Source organism: Theropithecus gelada, chromosome 8 (assembly GCF_003255815.1).
Source record: "Theropithecus gelada isolate Dixy chromosome 8, Tgel_1.0, whole genome shotgun sequence".
NCBI classification, from domain to species: Eukaryota; Metazoa; Chordata; class Mammalia; order Primates; family Cercopithecidae; genus Theropithecus; species Theropithecus gelada.
Window position 1 is genome coordinate 70,205,963 of NC_037676.1, and position 26,316 is coordinate 70,232,278.

A 26,316-nucleotide genomic window follows, 5' to 3' on the forward strand; every position below is an offset into this window, starting at 1 on the left:
TTTTGTTCCCATCCAGTTATGTAACCGTGGGGACTTGTTTCTTTGCTTTCAGGATTCGTACAAAACACATTAAAGTTAAATAATAGTGGAGTCTCAGGAGTAACCCTCGAGTTGCGCCTTGGAGTGTGTGTCCCTGGGACTGGGAACCTCCTGTGAGTTCCATCTCAAGTGCTGCTGCTGCTGCTGCTGCTGCTCTGTGTGTGTGTGTGTGTGTGTGCGCGCGCGCGCGTGTGTGATTAGCCAGCACGCAGCACTTCCCCAGGGTTGTGTTTCCTTTTTCCTGAGATTTGGCGAAGGGTAAAGGGTCGGAGTCACATGGATACAAAGCTTTTGATTAATGTCCAAGTCACTGCTGTGGCTGCCGAAGTCGCTTCCCCTCCAGTCCCGGCCGTGTGAGGCCAGAGCAGCGGGACCGGGCGCGCAGGGCCTGGCCGGAGCCCCCACTCCCAGGAATTTTCTCTGCCGAGCCCCGCGCCCCCCGCGCCGGGATTCCAGCTCGATCCCCTCCTCTCCCTGCGCCCAGCCTCTCCCCAGCATGTAAAGTCGTCTGTCCCTCCTCAGAGTTGGCGGAGGCGGCAACTTTCCATTCTTGCCGCCGGGGGCCGGGCAGCAGCGGGCGCGCGGGTCAGCGCTCAGCACGGCGGGCAGCGCCGCGCACCGCCGCCGACCATGAGCGAGGACAGCCGCGGGGACGGCCGCGCCGAGAGCGCCAAGGACCTGGAGAAGCAGCTTCGCCTGCGCGTGTGCGTGCTCAGCGAGCTCCAGAAGACCGAGCGGGACTATGTGGGCACACTGGAGTTCCTGGTGTCGGTAAGTGTCCCCGGCAGACGCTGGGGGACCTCGGGGCGGCGCGGGGCGCGGGTCCCGGAGTGGCTGCGGGAAGCGCGCGCGGCATTGTCTGTGCGGGGACCAGGGACCGGTCGGGGCATCGCAAGCGCGGGAATCGGCGTGTGGACGCTGCGTTCGCGGGGGCGGTGACCCTCGCGGGGATTTGTTGGTGCCCCGAGACTCACTGAGTTGCGGGGGACTTGGAGAGCTCCAGGTCTGAAAAGTTAGCTCTAGAGAAGAGAGCTCCAGTCCAGGGAATCCCGGCTGCCCCATCTTCCCTCACTTTTCTTTTACCCTCCTCCCCAGTCTGCTCAAGTGCACTGTGTAATTGATTTTCCTTCTTGTTCTTTCCTGGAGACTTTGTTTTAAAGCTTTGGTTTAGTGATTAAAGATCCAGTCGGCTACATTCAGGTACACTAAGTTAAAAAATGTCCTTAAATGTGCTCGAGGTTGAGTTCGTTACTCAGATAACATGGCAGTGGCCGCTTTAGTTATGGTCTTTGAAACAGAGGATTCTGGTGTGGGGGTACAGGGAGAGCAGCGGGGTGATGATCTCTAGCAGCTGTTGGATATTAAAGCCACATGTGGTGCTCACCCCGTCCTAGTCCTATAGTCTCCTCCCCACTGGCTTAAATCTGCTCAGTTTCTGGTCCCCTGTTTACGTGGCCCATGGGAGTGCTGTAATCAAGCTTCAGGACTTCGTGGAACTGGGAATGTACTTACTTTCCACGTTTCTGCTTGACTCACTGCCATCTGCTTTGAAAACGTTTCATTCATTTTAGGGCCGAAGGGGCAAAACTGAGTGAAAGTAACTGCTGAGATAACACTCAAAAGTTGAATTTTTCCTATTCACTGCTGAAAAGACAAGGAATTTGAGCCTTGGCTTCTTTCCACCCAGATTCCTGGGAGAGCATCATTCAAAGAACCGGGAGCTTTAGTTTTTGTGATCTCATCCAAATCCTTCTTCCAACAACCAATTCCATGCCCCCTTGGTCTGAAGGAAAATATTTCAGGTGCCAGACTTCCTGCTTAGTGTTCTGAAATCTGTCAACTTTCTGCTTATAATCATGACAGATAAAATTCACTTCTTGGCTGTGGCAAGAAGGAAAGAACAATGTCTCAAGTGATGTAAAATGTACAGATTGGGTTATGGTTGACTTCTCAAAATTAATATACTTGACTTCTAGGGGCCACATTCTCTGCAAATGTACAAGTATTTGAGAATATCCTGGTAACTGGAGATTTATAGAATTATTATATACTTCCTTGTAACGAAGATTGTCAAAAATGGATGTTTTTAAGATTTGATTTTTAATAGCTTTAAATTTGGCTTTCATGAAACTTTTTTGGTAACAAAGTTCTTTGTCTTTTGAATAATCTGAGTCATTTCTTACATAATTACTCTTTTCTGAAGATCTGTGTACAAAGTACTGTGCAGAATACTTTGCAGAAATAGACAGTTAATCTAATTATATTAAAAACTTAATTTGTTGATCTTTATTTAAAATATCAGTTTTTCTTCTAATCTTAAACCTGATCATTACAACAGAAAACTTACTATTAGTATATAGAGTTAGGTAAGAAAGTATGGAAAGTATAAAATAAATTTTCCCGTTCTATAAGGAGAACATCATTTCATGGTTTCTTTATCTCTTTCAGAATCTATGGGCTCTTCCACTTTTGTTTTCTTTGTGCATCATTTGTGCCTGTTTATGTTTATACGCACAAATGCACTAATTAGTCTGAATGTCATCCTAAATAAAAGTTTACTCTGGCTTACAAAGCCTAAGATCTATTTATAATATATTATTAGATTTTCTTTTTAGGGTGTTATTTATAGCAACATTTACACCCCATAGAGTTTTCTTGGTTACCTGAAGTTGATGTAGTCACTCTGGTTTTGATATTAGACTATGCTAATGTGTACCAAGAGCTTTTAAGCTATTCAAACCCTTTGGCCTGGTAATTCCTCTTCTAGGAACCAGTCCTAAGGGAATGATCAGAGATGGAAACAAACAATAGAAGTTATTTTTAAAAGTTAGCCATAGTATTAAATAAGTCGAGTGGTAAATTTGTTGCCAAAAATTGATAGTTTACTCCTAAGTCAAATTAAATATTTGTTAGATTAGTCATTAATCATTTCTATTATTGCTTTAAGCCATTAACATGGATGAAGGATGACTAATCTTTAGTAGGAAGAGGAAGAAGAGGTTAAAAAACATATTTTTAGTTCTACTAAGAATGTATTTTTACTTAACCACCCTATAAATAAGCAAACAAAATGGTATTATTACCTTTATAAAAAGATCATATGTCCCAGTACTTTTGGGGACCGAGGTGGGTGGGTCACCTGAGATCAGGAGTTCAAGACCAGCCTGGCCAATGTGGTGAAACCCCATCTCTACTAAAAATACAAAAAATTAGCTGGGCGTGGTGGTGAACATGTTTAATTCCAGTTACTCAGGAGGCTGAGGCAGGAGAATCGCTTGAACCCGGGAGGTGGAGGTTGCAGTGAGCCGAGATCATACCATGGCACTCCAGGCTGGGCGACAGAGCAAGACTCTGTCTCAAGAAAAAAAAAAAAAAAAGAAATCATATGGCTAGAGGGAAACGCTTTTCTAAAATCTTTCCTATTTCTGAGCCCTCTCTGGCCTCAATTCCCACACTTTGGCCTTTAAGGAAAGAGCATCTTACCCCACTGCCATCCCCAAGACAGCCTTTTGAGGCTGTTGCCTTTCTTCTCTATGCCATGGTATTTGTCTCTCTGCATCTTCTCTGTAGTTGCCCCCAGGCACACACTGCTGTTTGAACAAAGCTCTGTGCCTTCACCTGGCTACTCTTTCCATGGTGGGTTGTGCTTCCTCAGCACAGCCTTTGTTCTTCCTGGGGCCTTCCTTTTGTACCTTGTGGATTCCTTTCAGGGCTCAGTTAGCCCCTTCTTCCCAGGTGCTCCTTGCTTATATCCACTTTACCCTGCATTTCCTTCTTCCATAGTACCCAAAGTCATTGATTTTTGTTTATTTTGGTCTCATTCTGTTAGACCTCCTTGAGGACAGGGACCCAGAGTCATTGATTTTTGTTTACTTTGGTCTCATTCTGTTAGACCTCCTTGAGGACAGGGACATACCACCTTGTCTGCCTGTGCTTTCCATAATTGTGTGCAGTGCTTGTGACATTGTAGGTACTCAATACATGCTTGTTGAGTGCATGCATGAATCAGTGAGTTGACCCACCCTCTCTCCTCCCACTCCATTTTTAAGGATAGTGCCTCAATTATCCTGAACATTTTGATTTCCTGTTTTCTTCCATTTGGTCTAAATAGACAGTAGAATTTTCAGTTTTGCTCAGGCACATATGGATTTATGCAGCAAAAAATTTCAAATTAAACATGTAGTACCTGCCTTTAAAACAGAAACATGATTTAAATCAGGTATTGAGGTATTAAAGACTTTGCATGCACTATTGTTTCATATATTTTAAATTTTTGTTTGAGATCATGGATAGGTTATTTTTAGGTCACAGATAAAATGTTAGAGAGTGATCTAATTTGCTTGAATTTATGTTCTTGTTTTGCTTGGGAAATGAAATTTTTTGCTTTGTTAAAAATATTTCTTCTAAATAAATGATTATATGAACCTAACATCCAGTATTTAACATCCAAAGTCTGGACAATAGTCAGTTACAACCTGTTTCCTGTTTGCAAACCTGTGACAGAGCCTGCCGAGATGACAGACTCATGTGAGTGGACAGAGAAAAGGAAGACCCAGGGCTGGCTTCATCAATGCACATCCTGTGCAGTGGCCCACGGTTCTGAGCTGAGAAGGATGCCCAGCTTGTTTTAATGCTCTACTATTGCCATCTTGAAATTCTTGCCAATTTTATCTTTGACCTTGTGTTTTGCAAATGAAGTCTGATGGGACAATGGACATGAGCAGAGCAGACACATGAAAGAAAAAAGCGTTATATTTCAGTACCTTTAATAGCATTCCCCAACAGCCCCCTGCTTTTTGAACAAGAGACCTCACATTTTTATTTTGCACTGGGCCTGGAAAATTGTGTAGGCCAGTTACATTGTGGGTCAGTGGCATTGAGGCAGGATGACCATATAATTTACTGTCTAAACTGGGACACTTCTGAGAGTGAAAGGGAGTGCTATTAGTAATTACACTGGGAAACAGATGGAAACTGGGATTGTTCCTGGCAAACCAGAATGCATGGCTAGTCCACATTGTGGGCATATTAAAACAATGACTTCAAGCTATGTGTCTTGTCATAAACCGAATATTTTCAAATGTGTTGCCTGTCCAGGCTTTGACCTTGGATACCTTAGCATTTGAGTCCCATCTCTAATTTGCTTTGTGATTTTAAACACATTCCTAATTTTTCAAGCCGCTTTTTCTTCATTTGTAAAATGGAGAATAGCATTTCTCAGGGGTATTGTAAGAATGATATGATATATGCATTGGGCTTGGCCCATCTGGCTCAGGGGAGGGTCCTATAAGTAGTTACTGTTATTTTGCTGATGTTACAGTTGTTATAAAGAGCCATGCCTATGGTTATCATTAGATATAATTTTTGTTTCTGTTATATTCCTTCTCTACCTTTTCTGTATGTCCCCAATTCTCTTCGTTTCCTCCTTCCTTGTTTTCCTTCTGTTAGTGTAGTCTTTTTAATGATATTCTTATAAATGCTCATTAGTTGATTTTAAGACAGTGAGAAAACTTTATATTTCAGGTAACAACACCCACAGTTGGAGTTTAAACGGTTGCATCCTCACTCTCTTATTCAGCTTAATATATGCGTGTCTCTTAGCTCTTTCAAATTGTGCTCCCTGGAGCTCCAGAGGCCCTTGCAAGGGCTGCTGGAGAGCTAGATTTTATGGCTTCAGGCGTGCCACCCTAGCTTCTCTGTGCATGGCTCCACCTTTCTCAGATTTGAGATTTCGTAAAAGCAGTTAGAAAAAACATTTGTCTAAATGGCAAATTCCCAGAGAAAAGGGGATTTGCATTTACTTCCTATGTATGCTTTTCTTGGCCTAAACACAGTGCTTTGTAAATAGCAGGTGCTCAAGAAAACAGACAAACAGGCAAACAAAGCAAAAGCAAACAAAGCAGAGTTTGAATGCATCTGAAATCAAACTCTTTAAGTCATGACCTGACTCTTCCAGACAAAGATGATTGATTCAGCACATTATGCTTAAGGTTTATGTTATGGACTGAATTGTGTCCCTCCCCAGAAGTCATATGTTGAAGTCCTAATCCCCAGTACTTAAGAATAGGACTGTTTTTGTAGATAGGGCCTTTAAAGAGGTGATCAGGTTAAAATGAGGTCATAGGGTAGACCCTAATCCAATTTGACTAGCGTCCTTCAAAGAAGAGGAGATTTGGACACACAGACAGATTCTGGGGTGTACAGAGGAAAGGCCTTGGGAGGACATGGGGAAAAGATAGCCCTCCACAAGCTAAGGAGGGAAGCTTCAGGAGAAACCAAACCTACTGACACGTTGATCTTAGACTTCTAAGCTTTCAGAGTTGTGAGAAAATAAATTTCTGCTTAAGCCATCAATCTGTGGTATTTTGTTATGGCAGCCTGTGCAGATGAACGCAGCTTCTGTTAGGTGCTGGATCATCACAGTACTCTATGGGAGCTGCGACACTAAAGCCATAAGCAAAGTCACATGGAGGCAATAGAGATTCTTTCAGTCAAGGAGACAAGGGAAGTTTTGGGAAGAGATGATGATAGAGCTGGCTTCTAAAGGATGTGGAAGAATGTGTCATACTGGGAGAATTATCCATCCCCAAAGTACAGCATGCACAGTGTGACCTCAGTGTGGCAGAGCCTGGCATTTCAGGGTCTGAAACAGTCTTATAATTACACCCTATTATAATACCAATGACTTTAATATAAAACTAGTAGCTATTGTGATTAGATTTGTTTCTTAGCAAGAGAATTCTGTTTACGAGCTTGAGGAACAAAGATTGAAGTCTAGTTACCCATTAAGAGCCTGTCATTGCATTAGTCCAGGTAAGAAATGTGGAAAATCTGATCTGGGGTAGAAGCCTTGGAAAACATAAAAGAACAATAACAACAAAAAAACCCAAACCAAACCACAAAAAATCAAATGCCCAACTATGAGGGATTTTTTTGGGTAGAAGCTTTAGTATTTTGTATACTCCTCTCAGAAGTGGAGGTTTAAGTAGAATGAAGAACATAGGGTGGGGCTAGGTCTCTAGCTTTGAAGACTAGATGGGTAGTGTCATTAACTGAGAATTGGAATGCAGGGCACAGAACAGCACTAGGAGGAGAAGGAAAATGAATTTGCTTTTGGACATGTTGAACTGAGCCACAAATACTACTATGATTTTTGAAGATAAGAATGTAGAACTTGAGAAATAATTTGGGCCAAAAGTGAGAGATCCAAAAATTAACTAATCGTGTATTTTGAAACCATCAGGTGAGTAAGATGACACAAGAAGACCAATTAGAGGAAGAAAATACACAAACAAAAGGTAGGATGTTGGAGAGTCAATATTTAAAGGATAGAGGAAGAGTAGAGTGTGCAGTTGACTTGGAGCTATCACAGGCTGAAACAAAGAACTAGGAGAGAGCGATACTTTGAAAGCCAAAGAAGGATCTAGTTTTCAGAAGAAAGGTCTCTGTAAAGTGGCAGAACTTGAGGGAAGTGGGGTGTGTGAAGACTGAAGAGGTCGCTGGATCTGGCGGTTAGAATGTCATTGGGGTTTTAGCTTCAGTAGAGCGTGTGAGCAGAAGCCAGACTGTCAGAACCAGTTGAGACATGAGTGGAAGCTGAGGATGTGAAGGATGGTGGATAAACTATTCAAGGAGTTTGGTGGTAACTGCAAGGAGAGAAGGGGATGATTTTGTCTAGGGATGGGTAAGGCATATGAGTCTAGCCAAGGGGACAGAGACAATAAGAAGGGAACTAAAGCAGCGACAACAGAGAGTGGCAGAAGGCAAATGGCACCTTAGTGGGAAGCATAGCAAGCACCCCCATGACACTGGGAGACAAGACAAGGCAAAATTTTCTGAACCATCTTGCCCTGTAACATACCTGTAGTAAAATATCTTCGCAGACACTAAGAATAGGCAAGCTGTCACTTGTGTATTTTAAAAATTCTGCTGCTTCTCCAGTGTACAGCTTGTGGAACTGCCTGGGGTGGTCTCTGTGGCCCCTTGTGAACACATACCAGAGGCTCTCCCTCCCACACTGGGACAGTGAGGTGAACTGCATGGCACAGAATCTGATGAGCTGGTTTAAAATCCTCACACTGAAACTTACAAACTCTCACACTTTGGTCAAACAACACAGCTTCTGTGTGTCTCAGTTTCATATTTGGAAAACACATTTGATAATATCTCACAGGGCTGGCCTGAAATTCAAATCAGCTTCTGTAGGTAAAGTCCTGATAGGTAGGAAGTGTTTGTTTGTTTGTTTGTTTATTTATTTATTTATAGTATCGCTCTATCGCCCAGGCTGGAGCACAGTGGTGCGATCTCGGCTCACTGCAACCTCCCTCTTCCGGGTTCAATCGATTCTCCTGCCTTAGCCTCCTGAGTAGCTGGCACTACAGGCGCATGCCACCATGCCCTGCAAACTTTTTCTACTTTAGTAGAGACGGGGTCTCACCGTGTTGTCCAGGCTGGTCTCAAACTCCTGAGCTACGGCAGTCCCCCCAGCCTCGGCCTCCCAAAGTGCTATGATTACAGGCGTGAACCACCGTGCCTAGCCGGAAGTGTTTTTTTTTCCCCTCCCTAAACTCCAAGCTTATCTCCCTCTCCTCTGTCTTGTCTATCCACAGACTGAGTTTGGCACGTGCTCAGACCAGCTTGAGAGTCACCAGCCTGGTCTGTCAGTCACCCTGTCTTTTCCAAGCCTGGAGGCATAAGGGCAAGTTTAATAGAAGAAGGTCCTGAGAACGCCAGCGGGGCCTAGGGAATGCAGGAGAGGGGGTGTTCTGCAAGCCACCAGGGAGGGATGGCTTTCCTCCAGAAGGAACTTATGAGTAAGGACAAGGGCCACTTTAGCACTTTAGGGGAGAGGCAAGTATGGAGGTTGCTACCCGATGGCCGTTCTTCCTCCATGAAGTTGAACTCTGGTTTTCTGTCTGATGTTCTGTTTTGTTTTGTTCTTGTTTTGTTGTTTGTTCTTGCTGAGAGGGCAGTGCCCTGAAGAGAACAGTAACGATCTGGACACACACTTTCAGGAATAGAAAAGGGAATTGAGCTTGGATATCTGAGGGTGGATGTATGATAGGCTTTGTTCAATTATTCTTTTAAATGTGATTTTCTTAAACACAACATATAAATTTAGAAGCTCAAGTAGAGACGTAAGCACTTCTGGTTTATTACATCTAGTATGAATAGGTTCAAATCTCAGAAATAATGACAAACATTTTTTAAACCATGGTGCAAATTGTGTAAAACTTCTACTTTACATTTAATGCACATATCAGTCATTAGCCATGTAAAAAAAAGAAACAATGATTTATCTGACATTTTAGTGTGATTATAGTTTCTTCAGCACTTGTTTTAAACAGTGTTTTCTTAAGTATTCTTTTAGTATATACCTGGCATTATATTTTCTTTTTTTTTTTTTTTTTTTTTTTTTTTTTGAGACGGAGTCTTGCTCTGTCGCCCAGGCTGGAGTGCAGTGGTGCAATCTCGGCTCACTTCAAGCTCCGCCTCCCGGGTTCACGCCATTCTCCTGCCTCAGCCTCCCGAGTAGCTGGGACTACAGGCGCCCGCCACTGCACCCGGCTAATTTTTTCTATTTTTAGTAGAGACGGGGTTTCACCATGGTCTCGATCTCCTGACCTTGTGATCCGCCCGCCTCGACCTCCCAAAGTGCTGGGATTACAGGCGTGAGCCACCGCGCCCGGCCTGTCATTATATTTTCATACCAAACAAAATCATTATGTCTGTGTTTTCAGCACTATTAGTTTGACCTAAAAATAATTGTTTTAGTTTGCATTATTTCTTTAAACATTTTATTTATATTTACTTTTCATGAGATGGATTTTTGTTCTTCTTCATTAAAAGCATTATTAAATTTATTAAAAATTTTCAAATGTGAATTTATTAGAGTTATATTATTAGCTATGTTAAAATCAATGATTTACATTATAATTGTAAATTGCAGAATTTACAATTTATTAAAATTGTATTAGCTATATTAAAGTCATCTTTGATTTACAACACTGTAGTTGCCTCAAACAATCAAAGATTCAGGAAAAGCGTTCTGTAGTAAATGTTTCATTGATTAAAAGTGTGGCTGGGTCACTTTTTCCATGGTATTGAACATAACTATTCACATGATGATATATCTAATAATAACTGCTTAAAAATTTCCCCTATTTTCATAAACTATTGCATTTCATCCAAGAGTTCAATGATTGAAATTTTAAGAAAAATGATATGTTAATTTGAAGTTATGATTTTTAAGCACTTCTACTTAGTATAGGTGATTTCAGACTTTGATTTATTGAATAAATTTGTTGTATAGCCTTACATATAACAGAGCATAGTGTACAAAAAGGGATCTATTTTGCTCGAAGATATCTTAGCCAAGGACGTTGTGTTTTGTCATTAATGTGAAATGCATATTTTCCATTAAAAGGCAAGCCCTTCATTTGAAAGGGTTAAATTGTATAGTACTTAAGAAATGACTCCATCTGATTAAATTTAGAATACCGATATAAAAATATTCTCTGGTTTTACAGCAAAAATATCACAATATAGAATATAGATGGATAAACATTTTTATTCATTTGAAAACTTCTTCTCTCAGAGAGAGTCAAATATGGATTGATATCTATGTTTGATTTTGCTTTGCCACTTTTGTTATTTTAATTATCTATTTAAGTTGTCTTCTTGCCAGTAGGAGAGGCTTTATAGATGGTGACACATTTTCAGAAATTGTGCAAGAAATGCTGATGTTTTCCCTTGGTGCCTTGTAATACCTCAACTTGGCCTTGCTTTCATGCTTCCTAGGAGTTCTAGCCTTTTCTTATTTGAGACTGTTGCCTCGAAGAAAGAAATCTTAGGATTCCAGAAATAACATCTCCCATTCCAAAGCCTTATTTCTATCAGTAGTACTAGGAGAAGATCTGTGGAAAGGCATTATTATACTCTATTAATTGACCTAAATGTTAGTCCCGCACCCACATGCTCCAAGATTATTTTAAGAATTCATTATTTGGCCGGGCGCGGTGGCTCAAGCCTGTAATCCCAGCACTTTGGGAGGCCGAGATGGGCGGATCACGAGGTCAGGAGATCGAGACCATCCTGACCAACACGGTGAAACCCCGTCTCTACTAAGAAATACAAAAAATAGCCGGGCGAGGTGGCGGGCGCCTGTAGTCCCAGCTACTCGGGAGGCTGAGGCCGGAGAATGGCGTGAACCCGGGAGGCGGAGCTTGCAGTGAGCTGAGATCCGGCCACTGCACTCCAGCCTGGGCTACAGAGCGAGACTCCGTCTCAAAAAAAAAAAAAAAAAAAAAAAGAATTCATTATTTTCCCAGAGGTATGTAGATGAAGGGGTCTTTCATTTTCTATACAGTATAGCTATGTCATATTTGGCTTTCTATAATTTTATATATAAATATATTTGTATTTACATATTTTATTATTTATTTATTTTTTTGAGATAAGAGTCTTGCTCTGTTGCCCAGGCTGGAGTGCAGTGGCATGATCTCGGCTCACTGCAACCTCCGCCTCCCGGGTTCAAGTGATTCTCATGCCTCAGCCTCCCAAATATCTGGGATTACAGGCACCTGCCACCATGCCTGAATAATTTTTTGTATTTTTAATTGAGACGGGGTTTCACCATGTTGGTCAGGCTGCTCTCGAGCTCCTAACCTTAGGTGATCCACCTGTCTTGGCCTCTCAAAGTGCTGGGATTACAGGTGTGAACTACCAGGCCTGGCCAATTTTATGTATTTTATATATTTACAAAATGTATTTTGAATATTCTAGAAACAACTTTATCTCATTTTCTTGTACCGCTTTATAATGAAACCTCTGGCAGAGACTTCTAAGTGTTCCCAATACCCAGTGTTCTTTTCTTCTATAGTGATAAAAGTTTTAGGTCCAGCTTAAGACTACATTTCCCAGCCTCCCATGCAGATAAGTGTGTAAACCTTTGTAAAGGTTCTGGGTAGTGGGGTGAGCAGAAGTGGCCTGGGTAACTTCTGCAGTGTGCCCTTATTGTGAAGAGTATGCATTGTCTTTTCTCCTTTCTCTCTTCTCCCTGGCTGGTATGAGGATGTGATGGCAGGTGACGGGGCAGCCATTTTAGACCATGAAATGGAAGTTACATGTTCAAGGTGACAAAGCAACAAAATACAAGGAGACTATATCTTTATTCTTTCTTATTAAGACCATGTCTTAAAGCAGTCTAACCTATGTCCTGTCAAAAATGGGCCTATAAGAGAAATCAGTATTTCTTTAACTGTCCTAAAATCATCACATTTTGATACCAAGGCCTCATTGACTTATGCAAATCATTAATGAATTGGCCAACTTTATTATCTTTTTTCTGTCTTTGTCTTAATATTTTTAGTTTATTTTTTGTTTTTTCTTTAATAAATCTCTAGTTCAGCCATAATTTCCTTGGATTATGCTAAAACTTCACTTTTTTGTTTTCAATAGCTATACTTTAGTTTTTCCTTTAGAAAAAGAATAGTATTTTTTCTTACCTGTACTTAACATATTCTTTTTTTCCTGAAGGCCAGAATTTTGTGTTTATTTGTAAGGATATTTGTTCAGCTGCTTTAACTGAGACCAAATAACAATAGTTTGAACATGCAGAAGGATTGTTTGTGGCTAGGAAAGCCATATGTAATCAACATGGCCTTTTTTGCATCCTCTCTTAGAACTCTGGTTATTTAATTTTTAAATTAAATATACCCCAGCAGTGTTCCAGTGGGGTTAGCAGCTCAGCTGCATCAGGTCATTCAGAGACTGCTGTTTCTTTTATCTCACTGCTCTACCAGCCCCTGGGACCAATTAAATCTGAGTGTGTGGGGGTGAGAGCCAGGCCTCCGTATTTATGTAAATTCTCTAGGTGTTTCCAATGGGTTAGAGAAGGTGGGGGAAGCAGTATAGTAGGGTGTTGTCCTTTTCCCTATGGTTGAAGCTGACTTACCACTACACTTTTCACATCCCAGCCCCAAGGGGCCAGGGGGTGGGAGAAAAAGTGGAGGGCAAGCACTCCCTTTAAGGATGTAACCCAGAAATGACACACATCACATTCACTGTCATCCCCACGGCCAGATCTTTGTAACTTGGCTAATCCAGCTGTAAGGGAGACTGGGAGATATGCTGACTGGCTGGACAGCCTTGTGCCTAACTGAAACTTAGGGAGTTCTACACTGAAATAATGACATAGGAATAAATACTGAGGGGCAAAGGGTCATCTCTGCCACATTTTGAATCCATTCATACTTTAGTCTCCTGTCCTCAGAAAATCATTTATATTAATTATTAGATGCCTTTACTATAAGAACCTATTGTATTTAAAATATAATTTGGATTATTTCCCTCTAAAATAATATATTCTTTCCCACATAGCAATCCATCTAACATGTGTCTCTCTTTTCACATATATTTGTAAGAGCTCCAGAGCTCTCAAGGTTGTTTTTGTTTTTTTTTCCATTGGCTTTCACTACAGAAAGGCTTTAGGGTATTTGGTGATTTTATGTAATTTTAAAATTTTGTGGAAGTTTCCAGAAAAAAATATTCCAAGATAATATGGAAATTCTGTTTTTGTTATGTGTTTCTTATGTGTTAGGCACTGCATATTCATATTTAACTCACAACTTAGAACTACCTTCAAGGCTCGGATCATTGTAAACTCACACCTGGGGACATTGTGGTCAGTTCCTAATTGGGAGAGTGGGGATTCTGAAAAGATCCACCGCAAAATTTGTATTGCTCTTCCAAGATGTTCCGCTGATGAATCACTGGCCTGGACCCTTCTGAATTGTGGGAATGGTGTGATTAATCAGGACTAGGAAAAACCAAGCAGATGCTGGAGCAGGGACGCAGAACTTGTTGACTCCGGAAGTACACAGAAGCTAGAAATCAGGAAGGAACAGTAGTTCATTTCAGGCAAACCATCAAGTGCAAGAGAGCAACAGGAGCTTATGGTCAATCCAAGACAGAGTCAGAGCCAGGCAAGCACTCAGGAGCCAAAGATTACCCAGAAGTCAGGAGTTTCCCTCGTAGAAATAAGGAAACACATGAACCTTTCGGAAATAGAAAACCTTAGTTCTCCCATTGGCATGTCTGTTAATATATGTCGGTACTGATGCTATTTTCAGCTTAATTTAATTCCTCTGGGATCATTTTGGATCTCTGTGTATTTACAGTGCTTCCTAACAAGTTTGAACCCTTGGCTTTATGTTTAAATACAGCTCACAAAATACTGTTTATCCTATATGTGATCAAATCACAAGACATTTGAGGCAAAGATATAAAATTAATTTGTATAATTAACATATGTAATTATTATATGTGTATATTTATATATGTGTATGTGTATGTATATGGACACACACTGTCCAAAATGTGTGTATGTCTGCATTTAATGGACATTCTATTGATTACTTAGGTGAAAAGCATTAATATAGTTTAAACATATATTAAGTGAATCCATTGTTAAAAATGATCACTATTCTTTAGAGTGTTCTGTTTGCCAGACCTACTTTGTTTGACAGGATAGAGGAATGAGAGTAAATGGCCTTCTGGTAGTCATAGAATGAAGTTTGGTAAATGGGTCATGTTATACAGCTAGAGACATTTTCCTCAGTTTCTAGCGAGGACAATTAGCACAACCGTATGATTTTAAGGTCCAAAAGGGAATCATGTTATTGATGGAAGAGCATAGCTTTCAATTAAAATATGAGAAGTTGATGTTTCTCCTGCATAATTTTCAGTGCGCTAGTAATTCTCACATATAAGTAGGGTCTTCTCTGTATCATTAAATATTTTGAGGGTAGCAAATATTCTTTGGGATTTAAGATTTTTAAAAAATTTCTACTTATGGTTGACTTCATTATGAGGAACATGATAGGTTGGATTGTCAGAAAATTTGAGAGCTTAGTACTTGACTGGATCTTCAATTTTAAATATATGTATTTCTATAGATGTGGATTTGGGTCAGATTCACCTTTGATGGTGTTGTGAAAATATAAGCAAACCTTAATGAGAGATCTAGGTAGTCAGCTAGGATATTTGAATACATTTTTTAAAAAGAAAAAGTCTGCTAACATTTAAAGAAAATAAATTGCCTATAGTTTTACTATATTGTACTATATATCCTTCCTACAAATTATTTCTTTTCCAGTATGTCACAATTCAAACTTCCAACTCCTCTATGATATTCTTTAATTTCCCTTAATACTGAATATGTGATAAGTAAAATCTACAGGGTTTTTTGTTTGTTTGTTTGTTTGTTTTTTACAAATAATACAGAACTAAAAAACCTGTAAAAGAGAAAAAAGGCATTACCATAAAATGCATCAATCTGGGCGGAGCTTGGGAGGCTGAAGTGGGAGGATCACTTAAGCTCAGGCATTCAAATCTAGCCTGGGAACATGTTGAGACCTCTGTCTCTAAAAAACAAACAAACCAAACAACAACAACAACAAAAAAAGCAAAAAGAAAATGCAACGAGAGCTATTTATAAATTAATGTGCAAAACCAACTTTATTAGGTGAAAAACCTTATTTTCAGCATTGTGTAATTTATGAATCAGGCAACCTAAAAAATAACCCCTAATATGGTAAGCATTATGATTGATTCTTTCCAATGATTGCTTTCAAAATCCAGATATTTTTATTCTTCATGGTCCAAGGCATATTTATTGAGCACCTACTGTGTGCCAATCACTATTCTAGGTTCAGAGGACATAGCACCGACAAGCATTAAAAATTCCTACTTTCATGGAGCTGCGACTCTAACCCAGGAGCTACAAGATAAATGAGTAAAATATCTGATATATTAGCTAGTCTAAGTGCCTGGGAGAATAAGTGAAGCAGAGAAGAGGAATAAGTGTGCATGTGTTTTGACATTTTGTGTAAGATTGAAAAAGCAGGCATTCACTCTTTTCTGTCACTCTTCTTTTTTTGTAAATCTCTAAAAATATTTGAAAGAATTTTTATTTTTTTAACAGGCAATATCCAGGAGGAAAGTGCCAATTGATTTCTTGTTTAAATCTTCAGTGTAGTGATAATTTGGAGGTGAGATTAAACCCAGATGTACATTGCTAATAAATAAAGTTAATAGAACAGATCAGAAAAAGCACGGTGACACTAAGACTTAAGGCTTTAACTAGTGTCATTTTTTAGTTGTCATTTTTAAGTCTGTTGACTTTAATATAATAGGCATATATTTTTTTAAAGGTGCAAACTTTAAAATCCACTGCCTCACTCTGTTTGGTGTTTATACCATTGAGGAGCTTATTTTGTGGAGCGTTTTGTCAATAAGGTTTCATGCCCAGCAGCTCTGTGTCTAGTGGAACTGCAGCCAACATTCAGATTCATCATGGATGAGAACCCAGCACGCTGTGCAGTTGGGGCACCATTGGCTGAAAAGCTTCTGCTGGAAATGAAGTATCCTTTAGCAGCGAGGGGACGGAAGCATTGAACAAGTGGGGCAGGGGTGGGAATTGGAGCTCTTGAATGTGCAGCAGGCTGTAAAAGCCATTTTATGACCATTGTCTTAAATAATCCCAGACGTGAGTTAAAAGCTAAGGTATGAGGTGCTTTCATACATTTTTCTTATTTAAGGCCTTTCCCTGAAAGGGGATAGGAAGGATCAACAGTACCTTGCATTCTGAGCAAACTATCGCAAGGACAGAAAACCAAACACCACATGTTCTCACTCACAGGTGGGAACTGAACAATGAGAACACTTGGACACAGGATGGGGATCATCACACGCCGGGGCCTGTCCTGGGGTGGGGGGAGGGGGAGGGGGAGGGAGAGCATTAGGAGATATACCTAATGTAAATGACCAGTTAATGGATGCAGCACACCAACAGGGCACATGTATACATATGTAACAAATATACATACGTAACAAACCTGAACGTTGTGCACCCTAGAACTTAAAGTATTAAAAAAATAAAAATAAAAACAGTACCTTGCAAACCCTCCCCTGTTTTCTTCCTGTGGTATTGTCTCTCTGATGGCCCTATAGAAATGACTCCCTTGAGACTTGTGGACAGCTGGAAGAGGTCCCTAAGTGGCCTGTAAAGTGCCATTGGAAGCCTCTGCCAGAGACTGTGGGGAGGGGAAAGGTCACTTGAGGACTGTGGAAAATATTCCCTTTCTCCTTAGCATCCTGGATCCTCGCCTCTTGACTAATTGTTAATAGAATCTGGGAGCTCAGATTCTGGTGCTGACATTTTTTGCAGGGTTAGTTCTGGAAATGATATTTCTTAGCAGCCTTTTGCAGAGCTTCATTCTTCGGTTCACTGAATTTGCAGCACAAAGAAAAGGAAATAGGTTTATTACCATCATCATTACCAACTTCAGAATAGGAATGAGTGAATAATTATATTGGGCTTTTAAAAAGTATAACCAACGGGAAGGAATTTAGCGGTCTGTATTTTTTTGATAAGGTTATGTGCTTTCTTCTTCCTGTTTCTCTTTAAGGAGACCTTTCTGTGGCTCATACATCATAAAAGTTTAAAGGAAGTGCAAACACAATTACTACAGAAAGTTGAAATCTTTTGCATCCACTTCTCTTTTGTGCTATTTGTGACCTGTCTGCCTGATTGTTTCAAAGTAAGGAAAATCCTGGGTTTCTTATCTATGCTTTTCAGGGGAACTGGTTTTGACTGTGGTGTGAATCTGACAAAATGGGGACAATCAGCCTTAACCTAATAGCCTTTGTACCAAACTAACCCACAAGAGTGCAAAGGATATGTAGGTGAACTTTAAAGGCAAGACCTGCCTAAGGAAATAATGCAAGATACAGTGCCTAGGAAGGAAATCAGATACGTAAAACTCCTTGAACTCTGTAACAGAATTTTCAGTCCATCGGTAGCTCTTACTTGGAGGCTTTGAGATTTTCTCCCGCACTCTGCTCGGTGTCTTAATGCTCATGCCAGTTATTAGGTTGCCATGTGGCTGGGGTCACCGTGCCAGAGCCTGACCTGGAGGCCCTGAGTGCTGACGGTGCTCATTTATCAAGAGCACAGTGTTTGGTTGGGGTTATCACTGGGGAGCGAGGCCGCATTTAGAGTTTGGTCTAAGACAATGTCTGAACATGGCAGGGGGTCATGAAAGGAATTGGGGACTAGGGTTAACTCAGCTTCGTTCTCTCTGTGTGGTCTGTGAATGCCACAGCCAAAGCAGCAGCTTCAGAGATCTCTGCCACCTTTTGGAGAAATGTCGTTGCTGTTGCTTAGCCCACTCTCAGGTATTCTGGTCTCATCACCCCCTGTATCTTTTCTCATGCAGGAGCCTCTGGCACTGACTGTGTAGCTTTGAGTGTGGTCTGCAGGCTTGTGATGACTCTGAGGGATGGACCATCACATAATAATAAGGATTAGGAATAAGGATTAGGACCAAAATTATAACCCAAGGAGAGGTAGATTTTGACTGCTTTTAAACTTACTTCCTGAGATGATTAGAGTAACATTTGAGATGCTTGGTTTGTAGTTACTCCTGCAAGTCCATTTTCCACCTAGGAAGGTTTATTAATGTTTTACGATTATTGTATAATTTAGAAGAATATTTACCAGCTGCTGGGACCTTCCTTAATACATGAAGTTTGGTCTCTCCTGGAGATGGAACTCACAGGAAAAACTTGAAATTCTTCCTGACAGCTTGTTCGAAGGTTGCTATTTATTTTGGTGAGTGGGTTCATTTTGCTACCACTGTGTCAAAATTGGAAGTCTCTTCCTTCAGCTCACATACATTCCCAGGTGAGCACAGGTGAAATGGGTTGCTACAGACAAAAGAAAGAGAGTTAGAGAATCTTATGCCCATCATCTGAGTCTCACTCCGGTCTGAAAATTTCTATAATTTCTAAAATTTCTATAGCTCAATTTGCTGTAATGGCCAGTACCTTCCATATTTCTTCCTCTTGGTTGTTTATGCTGTAGTTATAATCTGCTTAGAGATTCCATAAGTATGGCAAATAGTAAGAGAGAAATCAGTTATCTCCATTTTGGGAAGCCAAAGCGTAAAGTGGTTTTGTTTATTGACCTGATGGTGTATATTTGTGTAACAGCTGTTGACAGTGAGTTAATCTCAATCTGTTAATCTAAACAGATTGAAATCTGTTCCTTGGAGTCATAGCCTCTAAATTTCATGTAAAGCAGTGTAAAGTTCAGATACAGTTTAGCCATCAAACTACTGCCCCACACTAAAATACAGAATAAATAAAAAGGCCCAAACCCCCAAACCTCAAATAGAATCTTATTCATATGAAGAAATAGTGTAATGACCATCAGCCTTTTAACAACATGGTATTAATTATGCCAGCAACAATACGCCTAATCTATTTTTGTGGTCCTATGGTTCTGATGGAACTAATTTTCAAATAAAGCCTAATAACTTACTTTGCAGTTCTCAGCTCCGCCAACCTCCTACAGAGATTCTGTTGGGCTGCTAGTTTGGGAAAATATACCAAACATACTTGGAATTAGAGTTCTCACACTAATAGCTACAGACTCATGTTTTCTTGATCAAGAAGTAATCCTCTTTCAGCTTCAGAGTAAGAAATATGAAATAAATCAGGAGAAAATCATTTTCCTCCTCTGCGATTGTGAAACAACTGATTATCATACAGGAGCCTATTCCAAGTGCATGTCAGGAGGCTTGAGGGTCAGGACAGAAACTGGTGGTGCATGGCTCACTTCATCCACCTGCTAACACAGCAGCAGACCAGTGCTATGTGCAGCTATTTTGCAATTATTATTATTATATTAATTTACCCAATGCAAACAGATTCCCTCTCATCTGTCATTCTAGTAACAAAGAGTAAAGGCCTGTGGCTTTTGACTAGATTTTACTTTTCACAGGAACTGTTGAAAAGGTTGTCCCATTTCATGGTGTTGCTTTTGTGGAACAGTGATTAAAATGGTCCCATTGAAGAGTATATGTAGGGGTGTAGAGTGGTATAGGGGGTGATAAAGGTAGCTTGGAGCCAGATGGTGGATGGCCTTGAACAGCAGTAGAGGTAGTTTAGAATTAATTAGTAGACAGTGTGGGAGTTAGGGGAGTTTTTTGAGTAAGGAAGTCACAACATTGGGCCTTGGTTCAGGAAGGGTCATTTGGGAGGCTGGCTTCTAGCCACAGAGTGCAGGAATGGCTCTATTGGGCACAGGTGAGACCTGAGAGAGACCAATTCATTAAGCCCAACAAAAGTCAGAAAGACTAAATTGGTGAGGAATATTGCTGATGCTTGGACCTCAGTCCAGACCAGCTTAATTAGAATCTCAGGGTGTGGGGACAGAGGGTGGAAGTCAAGAACTGCTATTTTTTAAAAGCTCCCCAGGTGATTCTAATGTGGGAGTAGGGTTGAGAAATACAAGGAAATGAATACATGACATTAATATATATATATTAATCAAGGATTGAGATACATGGTTTCCAATCTGCCCTAAAAAATAGATAATATCATAATAGAATGAATGATGAGAAGAGATGCATTGACAAAATCCACTTATAAACCTAAGAAGTAACTCAACATTGAAGAGGAAACTAAAGAGAAATGAAATTAGCTAGGAGGCTGCATTTATTGGAGATACAGTTATCCAGTAATACTTTTCAATAGTAATGGGAAATATTGGTAGTGGAAAAGATATAGTTAAAGTTTTGATTTAACTTAGGCAGAAAGCAGTCAACAAATCATTTTCCACATGTCTGAGCAAGGCAATAAGACCACAGCGATTAATGGGAAGTACTCCTGATGTGGGAAAGGAAGTATGCTACTTTGGGAAATAAGGATGTTGTAGAAATTAATATTTTAAAGTCTTTGGAGAATTCCCATGGAGGACTGATGTATTTTCCAAAGTTCTTTGTTGTGATGAGATATGGAGAATTATTTTCTAAGTGCCAATTTGTGAACATAAGCATATGCATGCCAAGGGAGATTTGAAGTGCAAGAAACTGATTTCTGTAAAGCCACTTGTTTGATGTGATGTCCTTAATGGTTTTGTTTTGTTTTCCAATTTTCCCTTATGTCTAAAGATATAATTAAAGTTCCCTGCTGTGAGGGGCTCAGGTGTCTTTACTTTTGGCTGAATGAGTAATCTCCCTTGATTTCTGATTGCAGTAATTTCTGTAATAAAGCCCATTGGTGATCTCCACAAAACTTATTGCCTCTACATATGATTAAGGAACAAAGGTGTAACTTTGAATTCTTCCTGTTTATGCCATCAGATATAGTCAGGTATTCTGTGTTGAAAGTACGTGAAACCTCTTCTGAATCTCATTGCCTCTTGCAGCTCCGGTGTAAATTCTCTCCCAAAGCTTTCAGATTCCCTGACTACATCGTTGTATTTGCTGCTGAATTTACTGCATTCTCTTCCTCTTTCAACTGCTTCCCAACCTGGCTTTCAGACCCTTTTTTTTAGAAGCTAGGCTCCTGAAGTCTCCCTGTGACCATCTTTTAACAATACCTCTTAATTCTGTCCCAGTTTTGAGCTCCCTTCACTTCCCTGGCATTGTTCATCAGTGTTACTTGTATGAAATTCCCTCCCTGTAGGGCCTCCCTTAGGTTCCCTTATGAAACTCTACAGTTATCCACTTTTCTTCTAACTTTCATTTCTTACCTTCACATCCCTGTCTACATACTTTTATCCCTTCCAGTAAGCTTATCAACTGATGATGGCCTCTGCAATTATCTTTACATATGCAAAATTAAATTATATTGCTCCAGTGAAGATTTTGAATCCCAAAGTCATGTCTTCTATATAAAGGACATTGCATTGTATGTCTCACTTTTGCCTCAAACTCAACATGTGCAAAACTAAATTCATCATTTTACCTTAGAGGACATGTAACTCCTCTTTGTCCCTCCCCTATTTTTCTGTAATTGGTCTTCTCTGGTCTCCCTGGACTGGAAGGCTCAGTGTCATCTTTGTCTCCATATCTTTCATCCCTTGTCCAGCCAGTCTCAATGCCCTGTTGATTTCGAAGTGTCACTAGATATACCCCTTTCTCCAGGCCTCCCCTACTTCTTCTCTAAAGTAGTCTCCTTTATTCCAGGGGTGATATGGCAATAAAACTATGGGCAGACTGATATCCATCCAGCAAACATGCTCAGATTAATCTTCCTAAAGGAGTGTTTTCATCTTTTTATTTCATTTTATCACAGACTTTGCCTCTTTGATGCTCAAACATCCTAATTTATCAACTTGTCATTCTAGAACCTTTTTATAAAAAAGGGTCCTTGGCATATCTGTCAAATTAACTTGTAGCTACTCCTGAAGAATCTCTCCTATAGGGTTCTCAAGTGATCCATTAAATATCTTGCAGACTTGCCTTTCTGCCTCTACTTATGTATGCTCTTCTTTCTTCTTGAATATACATACTTGAATATCTTTTCTTCTTTCTTCTTGAATATCCATACTCAGGATCTAATTCAAACATCACCTTTCTGTAATGACATCTCTTCCTAGTCTATTTCATACCAAATACCACTTTTATCTCCTTGTCACTTTCTATATAGGTTCTTGTCACTGCTAACTATGGGTTTTATTGTTGGTAACACTTAAATTAGCACTTTAGTAGTATTGGTCCTGAATTACTGTGTATGTGGGTTTTGTAATAATTTTTTGTGTGGCATATCACAGTTTATAAAACATTATCATATTTGGGCCTGATAGTAAAGCAAGTCAGACATTTTACAGCTGGGAACAGTTGTATTAGTAGTAGCCTGAGAACACATGGATACCAAGAGTTAAATGTAAAATGTGAAAGTGGAACCTAAGAGTTAACATCAAGAACAGTGCTAGTTCAATTGTTCTAACTTTCAAGTTCCTTTCACTTATTGCAAAACTTAACACATTTTTTTCCTTGATATATTCTATAGAACCTAGCATATGTCTATTATATACTAGGTGTTAAGTATCTTACTGGCTGAAGTAGAGTAGTATATGCTATAAATAACCTAGAAAATATTCTATGAATTATAAAAATGTGCCATATATCTTTCTTCACTTCGATTGAAAATTGGAGAAAGAGTGAATTAATACTAAAAATTGCTTTGATGTGCTCTGATGAAGAGCTTTCTTAAGATAATGTGAATTATAGGAACCTTGTGTTTGAAAACTTTTCTTTCAGTGGTGCCTTGGTGTACTACTTTGGACTTAGACTAACAAGATACAATTTTGCCAGTCTCTTGGTTGAGAAGAAACAACATGATTGCTATGAAAAAAAAAAAGAGAAAAAAGTAAAAGAAAAATCTATAGAGTTTTTAAAAAACATTCTCATAAACTTGATTTTAAAAGTAAAAATTGATGAACATTCTTCATGTTCTGAAAATATATTTTAATAGGTATTATATATTATAACATTACATCAGTTAGCTAAAATCCTACGTAGAAATATGCTAGTTCATTACATTTTGGAGCTAACTTTTCCATATAAGGGATAACAAAGGATGCATGAAAGGGAGTTGACATTTTTATTGTTTTTGGTAGATTAAAATAATCGGGTTGGCCAAATATGAGGGTGAGAAAATTTTCCTACTATTTATCATGCAAATTCTGAGAATTTATTTGGAAATAACTGTACAAAGCTAATACTAAGAAAAAGTTACCTAACTTTTACTGGAATGAATAGTTATGATAGTCCTCCTAACCTAGAGGTGATGCAGTGATAGCATTTTAGAAATAATTTTGTTTCAGATTCATTTATTGCTTTGGTCTCTTGCAGTTTTACTACCTTCTTCATGTAAGGATATAAATAATTGGATATTCAGTTAATTGTAAAACCAGGTAGAAAAATGGACAGTTTTTGTGTGCACCAGTCTCTGCTGCATCCTGACTGTGGTGACTCAGAATTAGCTCTGGAATCCATCCTTGCTGTGTGTCCCTCTTATCACTTCTCAGTCTGGGCTTGTGCGCCTCTCTCTGGAGAGCTCTGGCTTCTGCCTTTCTTCTTCTTCTTCTCAAGCCTTCCTGCACTTCTTAGAAACTAGTTTTCCCAATGAATGGATGATTTTTATTTTCTCCCTCGCTTTCTCAAAACTGTAGCTCACCCTGACCTACTGAAAACCAACCAAAGCTCATCTCATGGTCTCCTCTAGTCCGGGCCTCTCAGTCTTTTGAAATTATAATGAACCAGGGGATCTGGCTGATGTTACCTGCACATGGCGTGTTTTTTTTTTTTTTTTTGTATGTGTGTGTGTGTCCTACTCATTGTGTTGTTATATAGTACCTGTAGGCAGGAACTGGGCCTTTTTCACATTTTTATTCTCTATATCTAATTTCTAATGCAGTGCCAGGCCTATAGTGAACCTGAAGAATGAATGAGTGAATACATGCTTTTAAAGTGAAACAAATGTTAGTATGTATCTTTTTTTTTATTGCCTACATTTCCAAGTATGTAGTAATTTCTTAATACATTGAACACAGGAGAAAATGAGAGCAACAGAATTCAGCAAACAAACACTATTATGAATAGCTAGTGTGGCAGGGAAACAGTGCCTAAGTATTATATTTCAGCATGTCTTTTTCAGCTAGTATACTTAATATTTATCAGGACAGTACATGATTTTTCAGTTTTTTTTTTTTTTTTTTTTGAGATGGAGTCTGGCTCTGTTGCCAAGACTGGAGTACAGTGGCACAATCTCAGCTCACTGGAATCTCCACTTCTTGGGTTCAAGTGATTCTCCTGCCTAAGCCCTCCGAGTAGCTGGGACTACAGGCGTGTGCCACCATGCCTGGCTAATTTTTTTTTTTTTTTAATATTTTTGGTAGAGACGGGGTTTCACCATGATGACCAGGCTGGTCTCGAACTCCTGACCTCAGGTGATCCACCTGCCTTGGCCTCCCAAAGTGCTGGGATTACAGGTGTGAGTCACTTTGCCTGGCCAGGATAGTAACTGATTTTTGATTAAAAAAATGCATAGATTTGGCCGGGCGCGGTGGCTCACGCCTGTAATCCCAGCACTTTGGGAGGCCGAGGCGGGCGGATCACAAGGTCAGGAGATCGAGACCACGGTGAAACCCCGTCTCTACTAAAAATACAAAAAATTAGCCGGGCGCGGTTGTGGGCGCCTGTAGTCCCAGCTACTCGGGAGGCTGAGGCAGGAGAATGGCGTGAACCCGGGAGGCGGAGCTTGCAGTGAGCCGAGATCGCGCCACTGCACTCCAGCCTGGGCGACAGAGCAAGACTCTGTCTCAAAAAAAAAAAAAAAAAAAAAAAAAAAGCATAGATTCTTCTATACTTTTAAGCTTTTGATGAAGTTATAACACACTGTTGCAACTAGTCCCCAAAGTTGTCTTCCTGATGAACCAAACCCCCAGCAGTTGCCCCTCGTGTAGCAGCACCCTTTCTTTGATTCTGGGCTAGCTCTGAAACTTGCTCTTGACCAATGACTCCCAAGGCTGAGTCTTAAGGGCTCTTGAAATTTTATCCCTGGATCTCTTGGAAAAGGTGCTTTTAGAATAGCTTTCTCTTGAAGATAGCTGCCATCGAAGCAGTGCTGCTATTCTGAGACCAACTTGCTGTGAGATGCCGTAGCCATGTGGAGAGATCCTGAAATATGAAACACTGAGAGAAAGAGAGAGAGACAGAGAGGGAGGTAGAGAGACACAGAGACAGAGACAGAGAGAGAGAGGGGAGAGAAAGAGAGAGTGAGACAGAGAGAGAGAAGCCAAGGTAACACATGTCACTAGACATGCGAGGGATGAAGAGATGGAGCCATCTTAAAAATGGATCCTCCAGCCACCCCAGCTGGTACTACATGTAGCAGAGTGTCTAGCTGAACACCTGTCAAATTCTTAATTCACAAAATTATGAGCAAAATAAATGGTTATTGTAAGCCACTAAGTGCGGCATAATTTGTTATACAATATAATGGATTGAATGTTTGTGTCCCCCCCAAATGTATATGTCGTAATTCTAACCTCCCAATGTGATGGGATTAGGAGATGTGGCCTTGGGAAGCCATTGGGTCATGAGGGTAGAGCCTTATGAATACAATTAGTACCCTTATAAAAACAACTCCAGAGAGCCCTCTTCGCCTCTTTTATTTACAGTAGGATATAAGGAGAAATCATTGGAAGAGGGTCCTCACCATAGCCTGCTGCCACCCCAGTCTTGGACTTTTCAGCTTGCAGAACCGTGAGAAATAAATTTCTGTTGTTTACAAGCCACTCAGTTGATGGTAATTTGTTTTAGCGGCCCGAACTATGACATGCAGTGACAGATAACTGAAACAACATATAGGAGCATGTGTAAATTATTAATAGATTTTACCAGTTAAACACACCTG

General features: G+C 40.1%; 1 protein-coding gene across 2 annotated transcripts in view; it reads left to right on the forward strand.

The window, feature by feature from the left end:
* Positions 1–400: 400 nt before the first annotated feature.
* Positions 401–26,316, forward strand: part of PREX2 (phosphatidylinositol-3,4,5-trisphosphate dependent Rac exchange factor 2) — a 290,803-nt gene continuing 264,887 nt past the window's right edge. The window contains exon 1 of one of the 2 annotated variants that reach the window (XM_025394082.1): positions 401–810. In XM_025394082.1, the coding sequence (XP_025249867.1) occupies positions 670–810 (141 nt within the window). In that variant the 5' untranslated portion in view covers positions 401–669. The remainder of the gene's footprint in view (positions 811–26,316) is intronic. The other variant, XM_025394083.1, reaches the window with a different exon arrangement.